The sequence below is a fragment of the Nematolebias whitei genome, chromosome 11 (genome assembly GCF_014905685.2).
Source record: "Nematolebias whitei isolate Nwh7 chromosome 11, NemWhi1, whole genome shotgun sequence".
Lineage (NCBI taxonomy): Eukaryota > Metazoa > Chordata > Actinopteri > Cyprinodontiformes > Rivulidae > Nematolebias > Nematolebias whitei.
Genome location: NC_056508.1, coordinates 12,966,689 through 12,975,364, shown reverse-complemented (window position 1 = coordinate 12,975,364; position 8,676 = coordinate 12,966,689). Strand labels below are relative to the sequence as shown.

General features: G+C 39.9%; 1 protein-coding gene across 1 annotated transcript in view; it reads left to right on the top strand.

The window, feature by feature from the left end:
- Positions 1-8,676, top strand: part of LOC119416616 (agmatinase, mitochondrial-like) — a 9,490-nt gene that overhangs the window by 405 nt on the left and 409 nt on the right. Inside the window, exons 2-5 of the mRNA XM_037683806.1 lie at positions 1,363-1,568; positions 1,747-1,795; positions 7,555-7,750; positions 7,944-8,123. Coding sequence (XP_037539734.1) covers positions 1,363-1,568; positions 1,747-1,795; positions 7,555-7,750; positions 7,944-8,123 — 631 coding nt within the window. The remainder of the gene's footprint in view (positions 1-1,362; positions 1,569-1,746; positions 1,796-7,554; positions 7,751-7,943; positions 8,124-8,676) is intronic.

The following is an 8,676-nucleotide window of genomic DNA, read 5'->3' as shown; positions in this document are numbered from 1 at the left end:
CATTCCCCAGGTCAAGCCACTTTTGAACCAGAAACAGCGGCAGAAGCGCCTGACCTGGGCTACAGAGAAGCAGCACTGGACTGTTGCTCAGTGGTCCAAAGTACTTTTTTCGGATGAAAGCAAATTTTGCATGTCATTCAGAAATCAAGGTGCCAGAGTCTGGAGGAAGACTGGGGAGAAGGAAATGCCAAAATGCCAGAAGTCCAGTGTGAAGCACCCACAGCCAGTGATGGTCTGGGGTGCCATGTCAGCTGCTGGTGTTGGTCCACTGTGTTTTATCAAGGGCAGGGTCAATGCAGCTAGCTATCAGGAGATTTTGGAGCACTTCATGCTTCCATCTGCTGAAAAGCTTTATGGAGATGAAGATTTCATCTTTCAGCACGACCTGGCACCTGCTCACAGTGCCAAAACCACTATTATGGTATTACTGTGCTCAATTGGTCTGCCAACTCTCCTGACCTGAACCCCATAGAGAACCTGTGGGATATTGTGAAGAGAAAGTTGAGAGATGCAAGACCCAACACTCTGGATGAGCTTAAGGCCGCTATCGAAGCAGCCTGGGCCTCCATAACACCTCAGCAGTGCCACAGGCTGATTGCCTCCATGCCACGCCGCACTGAAGCAGTCATTCATGCAAAAAGATTCCCGACCAAGTATTGAGTGCATAACTGAACATGATTATTTGAAGGTTGGCGTTTTTTGTATTAAAAATGTTGGTTACGTACTGTAACCCCAGATTCTATGAGTTTAAGCGTAGCCCTTTAAGGCTGTCGCTGATGGGTTATCCCGTTATGCGAAAGCATTACACTGAAAAAATTTAGTCCACGCCCACCTGCTGTGTGGGCCCCACCCGGTCCGTATAAATTACTTTAAGAGCGGGAAATCGGCTCCCAAATATCTTTTTCTTCAGCCACTTAGGAGCCAGTGAGGCCCAACGCTTAAAGGGAATTCTAGATGTTGGCACCTCCACATCATTGCATTCAGTTTTTATTCACAATTTGTTTAGTGTCCCAACTTTTTTGGAATCCGGTCTGTAAATGTTTTGTTCAAATTTAAGATGTACATTTGACTTTTGTTTTAAGGAAGAAGGACAAAAAGCCCAAAGCACATTTTATGGCATTACATGTGTGTGGAAAGACACAACTCATTCAAACAGGAAATCTACATGTTTTCTGTTGTGGGTCATGTGCATCACGTATTCAAGCATATTTCCTATAAAATAAGAAACTGATTGTTGGTATATACTTAAGTCTCGTATAGACAAAGTTTTTAGATCACCATTTTAGTTAAAGAAATTCTTGAATTAAAGAACTTCAAAAATTCACCCGTGTGTTTGATGTTGCCGGCTCTCATCGCTCTCCACAGGTTTGGTCCACGGCAGATCAGAGTTGAGTCTGTCATGCTGAGGACTTACAACAGTGGCACCCGGGCGGCACCTTATGAGTCCCTGGTGGTCGCTGACATCGGGGACGTAAACGTGAACGTGTTTGATCTGAAGGACACCTGCAGGCGCATCAGGGAGACCTACAGAAAGATTGCGGCTGCTGGCTGCATCCCTCTGACTATGGGTGAGAACGTGCCTCCTTCACATGATCTTTCCACTTTGATCCACAGACAGAGGTGGTAAATAAATTATAGTGTATCAAAATGAACTCTGAAACATCTGTACAATCATTATCCATTTCAACAGCCTGTAAACTGTGGATCGTGCTCAGATGGGTATTAAGCAAATGTTGGTGTCTGCAGGTGGCGATCACACAATTTCATACCCAATTCTGCAAGCAGTTGCTGAAAAGTAAGTATTTTATTTTAGTATAAAAGTAGCATTTTACACCAGAATAGATTTTTTCAGGTATGCAACAAATTAAGAGAACAAATAACACATGAAACAGTTTGTTTAATTCACATTTCCTCCCTTTTTTAAATTATTTGAACACCTATAATAAGTCACAATTAATATAATTTATTACTCATATAAACGTGTTTCAGGTTCCACAGCAAAAAAGTTAAAAGCTGCATCTTTCCAGTCCAAAATACCCAAGGAACAATGAGCAGATCTGCATTCTGACAGTCGTGTTGTGTTGGTGGAAGAATAAGATGTTTATTCTCTTCTTTTTTAAGATCTTGTTGCTTTTAAAAAGGCATCTAATTATGCTTTAATCAACTCCGTACTGTTCAACAATGATGGCAAGAAAAACTAAATGTTTAATGTAAGGTCAAACTTTTTTTGGGGGGATGGGATCCTCTCTTTTTAAATAAAAAAACCTACATGTATTATGTTTATTTTAAGATGAAGTCCATGCACCTATCATTCTCCACGAATATCTCTGTTGTAAAACTCGTCGTGGTTTGCCTTCATTGTTGTCTGGCTGCTTCAATGGAGATACTCGCCGAGGAGGAGAGTCGTCCTGGATCGGTCCTGTTCTGACTTTATGTTTTCAGTCTTCCATTTTGTCTAAACAAATTTAAACAAGTGTACCGTTATACATTTGCTACACTCCCGCCCCTCTGTGTAACAGAAGAACGCACAGAGACTGCACCTGCTTCATTGTCCTCTAATAAATCCTTATCAAGCCAGTCGAGGATCGACTATTGGCTCATTTCTAAAGAAATAAGTAACAGGGTTGCAAGCATTATTCCTTCACCCCTATCTGATCATAAATCTATTCATAGTAGTATCCCATTAACACTAGCTTCTAATCATTTTAAATCATCATACTGGAAGCTTAACAGCAGCATCCTCAACCACAAAGAGGTTTGTTTAAAGTTGGAAAACATTATTTCATATTTCTGGAACTAAGCCTCAAAGGAAAATGCTTTTGGTCTTAACTGGGAATTGTTAAAACATGATATTTCAAAATTTCTCAGGAAATACAGCAGTGACTTGGCTAAAAAAAGAACTTCAGAGGAATACGAGGTAGTTCAAAAAAATCACTTTTCTGTCTTCAAAAACTGCTGATTCTCTAGATGTCAATGAAAAAGCTGAACTTGATGAGATGCAGCTTAGGCTGGACGGGATTTAAAAAAGGAAAGCTGAGGGAGCATATGTTGGATCACGTAGACAATGGCTTGAGAAAGGTGAGCAGAGCTCTGCATATTTTTTTAGGCTGGAGAGACAACAGTCAAACAATAACTCTGTAAGACCGTTAAGAATCGGTGGTTTGGTTGTAGAGGACCCGAGAGAAATGGCTAAACTCTGCACAGATTTTTATAGCAACCTTTACACATCCAGATTCTGTCTGCAGTCAAACACCGATGTCTTTGACTCTCTCTCTCTGATGACAGAAAACTAGTAGAAGATGATGCAGATTTTTGTGATAGACCATTAACTTTAAATGAAGTCATCAGTCCTTTAAGCCTGTTAAAATTAAATAAATCACCAGGCTCTGACGGGCTCACGTCAGAATTCTACAGGAAGTTCTCTGTTAGTTTCGCTCCATTCTTAGAAGTTTTCACTGAGAGCATCCGTAAAGGACTGTTGCCTCCTGCATTACATCAGGGTGTGATTACCTTAGTTCCTAAACCACGGAAAGACCCTCTCCTCCTAGACAACTCTTTATTAAACAACAATTACAAAGTTTTAGCAATAATTTTAGCCAATAGAATTAAATCTGTTTTAGACCCCATCATTGACGGGTGTCTATCTGTTTTCATGAAAAACGCCATATCTCTAATAATATTAGACTAATTTTAGATATTCTGGATTATTCTGAACTCATACAGGACAATAGTTTAATTTTATTTTTAGACTTTCACAAAGCGTTTGACACCTTAGAGCATGAATTCATGCTTACTACACTGAAAAGATTTGGTTTTGGTGATTTTTTTCTATAGATGTGTACAAACTCTGTATGCAGAAGGTGACAGCAGCATTAAACGCTTATATTATTATTGAAACGCTAAAAGCTTTTGGTACGTTCCCCCAGGTTTAGTCTCCATAGAGGGGTTCGACAATTACGCCCACTATCTGTTTATCTTTTTCTGTTAGCAGCCGAGTTTCTAAATGTTCATGTCAGAAACAGCCCCATACAAGGAATCAATATTGCAGGTGCCAGCTGGGTGATGATACAGCTTTGTTTTTAAAAGACGTGTCACACGTCTCTCTAGCAATTAGTGCCGTTGAAAGTTTCACTAAGGCCTCTGGCCTGTCTCTTAATCTTAATAAGTGTGAACTGTTGTCATTGAATAATTGCACACACTCCTGTATTTGTGGCATCCCTGTCAAAGATTCTGTAACATACCTGGGTATCAGTATCACTAAGAATGGTAAAAACAGAAGTATTGTTAATTTCACTCCTGTCATTGAAAAGTCTAAAAAGGTTTTTAACAGTTGTCTACAAGTCATATTTTATTTATTTATAGAGCACAATTTAAAAAAACAAAGGGATACAAAGGGATCTGTCCCTGAGAGGTAGAGTCCTGCTCACTAAAACAGAAGGATTGTCCCGTCTGGGCTATACTGCCCAGTCTCCCCAGTCTCTTTATGTTGATAAACCAGTTTGTAAATCTGACGACAGAACGCTCTCCGACTTCTTGTGGAAAAACGAAACACATTATTTGCGTAAATCCGTCATTTTAAACAATGATAAGTCTGGTGGGCTACATTTTATTAACTTTGACTCCTTTAATAACACTTTTAAAATAAAATGGATCAAAAATTATCTTAAAAACCCAAAGTCTATCTGGAACTTCATTTCACAGCATGTCTTTTCACATTTAGGTGGTTTAGAGTTTGTTCTCCTTTGTAAATACAGCATTCCAAAAATACCCACTAAGCTTTCCAACTTCCACCAACAGGTACTTTTAGCTTGGTCCCTTATCCATAAACATAATTTTTCTCTGCAGAGATGTTACATCTGGAACAACTCTAACATAATATTCAGAAACAGGTTGTTATTTTATCAGAAATGGTTTAACTATGGTATTATTCAAGTTAATCAGCTATTTAATAACAAAGGTCTTCTTTATAGCTATGAAGAGTTTCTTACTCAGTACAAAGTTCCTGTCGCTCCAAGAGAATATAGTATTGTCTTTGATGCTCTCCCATCTGGTTTGCTCATGTTGTTTAAAGATGTTGACTTCTCTTCTATCCAGTCTATGAGTCCTCCTGACCCTAAGCAGTCTGCTGTTGGTACGTTCTGTTTCTCAGTTCAACTAAAAGGCGTCAGTTCCAAAATCCGTTCTTTATTTCAAGAACATCTGGTTTCATCTCCATCTTGTGTTTCCTATTGGAACACCTTTGTGCAGAATCTTAATTGGAAAAAAGTTTGGTCTCTCCTGCAATTTTTTTTTCTCACTAATAAAGTCAAAGAAGTTTATTTTAAATTAATTCATAAATTTTACCCAACCAAACACTTTTTTCAGAAATACAAAGCTGATATTGATATTTCCTGTTCATTCTGTAAGCGTTATCCAGAAACATCTGTTCATCTTTTTTGGAAGTGTACATACTCACAGAACTTTTGGAAGGATGTTGTTGCTCTGATATCCAATAATATGGGGGAGTGGTGGCGCAGAGGTTAGAGAGGTGGGCTTGTGATCCAAAGATCGCCGGTTCACGCCCCGGCCCCGACAACATCAAAATTGTGGGTGGGGTAGGTGAAACACCCACACTTGCCCCCACCCTCATTCGCCCCACTCTGGGCCCATGAGCAAGGCCCTTAACCCCACCATGTGCTCCCTAAACAGGTCTCTCTTGAAAATGAGTTCTCGTGGCTCAATGAGATTAACCTGGATAAATAAAGGCTAAATGAAAAAAAAAAATATCCAACCAGGTTTCCTTCTCTATTTTGAAAATGTTCTGTTTGGTATCATAGATTTCAAGACAAAAAACTTTTCCAACGTATTTATTATCAATCTGATCTTGTTTCTTGCAAAGTTCTATATCCATAAAAGTAAAATAATGCACAGGAACCCTTTTTTTTCAATCTCTTTTGTAATGGATGTAAAACTTTATCTTGACACAATCTCCTACTTAAATAACAAAAAGGCTATAAAACCAAAAAATATCTGTAATAAATGCAACTTAACTTTGTAACTCGCATTTATTTATCTTTTTTTTTTTTTTATTCTTATTTTATTATTGTTTGCTTATTCTTTTTTTCTTCCTTTTTTGATATGATCAATGTTTTTTTTGGTGTGTATTTTTTAGATTCTTGTATTTGATGTGAAGTTCTAAATAAAGATTAAAAAATAAAAACCTGCTTCATTGTCCCTATGGGGCAGCACTGCCCCCTATCGGTGCAGCAAGGTATATTCTGCCTCACCCTGTGTATATTTATCGAGCATTTATGATAAATTAAAAATAATAAATATGTCACACACATTAGAGTTGCACTCTGGTCCAACTAATCAGAACCGACCTGGCCCCAGCCCACAGCCATCATCTTCAAACCCCACCCAATCCAATGAATTAACAGTAATTACAGGTCCGAACCCGAAAAAAACTGACATTTTTAATTAAGCTTCGACTGTTTATGCCACTGACTATTATTAACGGTTGGCAGACGTGTGTGGCTGAGGGGGCAGAAGACAGGAGCTGAGGAGTCCTCAAAGAGCATTAAATGCTTCCCCTGCTTCTGACTGCATCCTGCTCTGACGTCAGATATTTTGTGATCTCACCTGTTTGGGTTGTCGGCCACGTGCGTCCGCTGAGTGCAGAGGCTGAATGAACGTCCATTTGGGCTGATGGATCACTGGCAGTGGTCCATCTGAAGCTTAACTGAACCTTTTACCTCTTTCAACTGGCTGGTCAGCCCACTGTCAAATGGCCATGTGCTACTGGTGCAGTATGGCAAGCCATGTTTGCATATATTGGATCGTCAGCCGCGCGCGTTCCTGATGCAATTAAAAGCCCGACACCAACCTGACCCACACGTTAAGTACAATACATGTGCAGCGCATGTGTAATCAAACATGTATATTGGCGATACAAAGAGAGACAGTAATGGTCATGTTCCAACTGCCTACTTCATATATTGTATATGACACAGCACCCCCAGAGGTGACCCAGAGCACTACACTGCCTCACCTGGCATTTCTTCCATATTTGAACAGACAATGTGTAAATTCTGCGATTTTGACCATTGAAGTGTTGAAATAATTCAGAAAACAGTTTTATAGAACAGTCAAGTGGCCAATTGTATTTTTTCTTATCATTTTTAGTATGGCTTGTCATGATGACAGGTGCAGCACTGCCTCACATGACTGCACATCACTGCTCTGGTTCTGGATGAACATATTTCTTAATCGAGTGCACCACCACTGTGTTTACAAGTTCTGTTAGTGTTGGAGGACTTGTACGAGAGTTCTCAGAAGCATAGTCGGATACAGCTGAACTCCACAACAATCATCCTTTTCTCATAATGCATGACATAAATGAAGCAACATGCCTTGAGGCAAGTTCTCAGATTTGACAACGATTCTTCTTGAGCAACATGCAACTAGTTAATATAACTCCTTGCATCATGTGAACTACTCTGTGGATGATGAACTAAGTCTTGAACATAATTGTGTTCAGTTCTACATTGGTTTCTTTGTGCAATCATTTGTCAGGCACGGTCCTGTGGGTTTGATTCATGTGGATGCTCATGCTGACACCAGTGACATGATACTGGGGGAGAAGATCGGTCATGGGACTCCGTTCAGACGCTGTGTGGAGGAAGGGCTTCTGGACTGCAAGAGAGTGGTTCAGATTGGTCTGCGAGGTTCAGGATACTCTGCAGATGCGTATGAATGGAGCCGGGCTCAGGTACCCTGTATACATTATTGGACCTGATAATCAACCTAGGATCACATTAAACTGGTTTAACATTCTGGACTAATTTTATAATTTAATTGGCTTAATTGATAGTTGGTTGTAGTTGGTTGTGTATGGAGGCATCTAATAAATATTTACAAACTTTTGAGCATGGACTTTGTTATTTACAAACTTGTTTTTCCAGGGTTTCCGTGTGGTCCAGGCGGAAGAGTGTTGGTTCAAATCCCTTGCACCATTAATGTCTGAGGTCAGGACTCAGATGGGCAGCGGACCGGTCTACCTTAGTTTTGACATTGATGGTCTAGATCCAGGTTTTGCCCCGGGAACTGGCACACCAGAGATAGCAGGACTCACACCCATACAGGTAAACTTAACATTAAATTTACCTTATAACATTTAATTAACCTCACCTCATGTATTATAGTTGTTTTATATTTCCATCCATTTTCTGCCACTTATCAGTGGTTGGGTCACAAAGACAACAGGCCAAAGAGGGAAACACAGACATCCCAATCCCCAACAACGCTCTCCAGATCCACCTTTGGGATCCCAATACATTACGAGGCCAAAGAAGATTCATATTTTCTCCAGAAATTATTGCGTCTCCCCCGGAGTCTCTTCCCAGTGGGAACTTCCTAGAAAACTTCTAGAAGGAGGTGTTCCTTATTTTATCATGAAAGTATGGCCACCCATGGAAAAAGATCTGTTCAGCTTCTTATATCTGGGATCACATTCTTTTGGACATGGTCAGTGTTTTGGGACCATAAACTAATGTTGAAACATACAGCACTTTGAAGTAAACTTTCTTGGGGAGGCGGAGAAGTGTTGAACAATGTCACAATCGTTCAGCATTTCATGGCATGACCAGACATGTGCAAATTCCTCTACTTCTGCTGTCCTGCCACAGATGAGCTGTA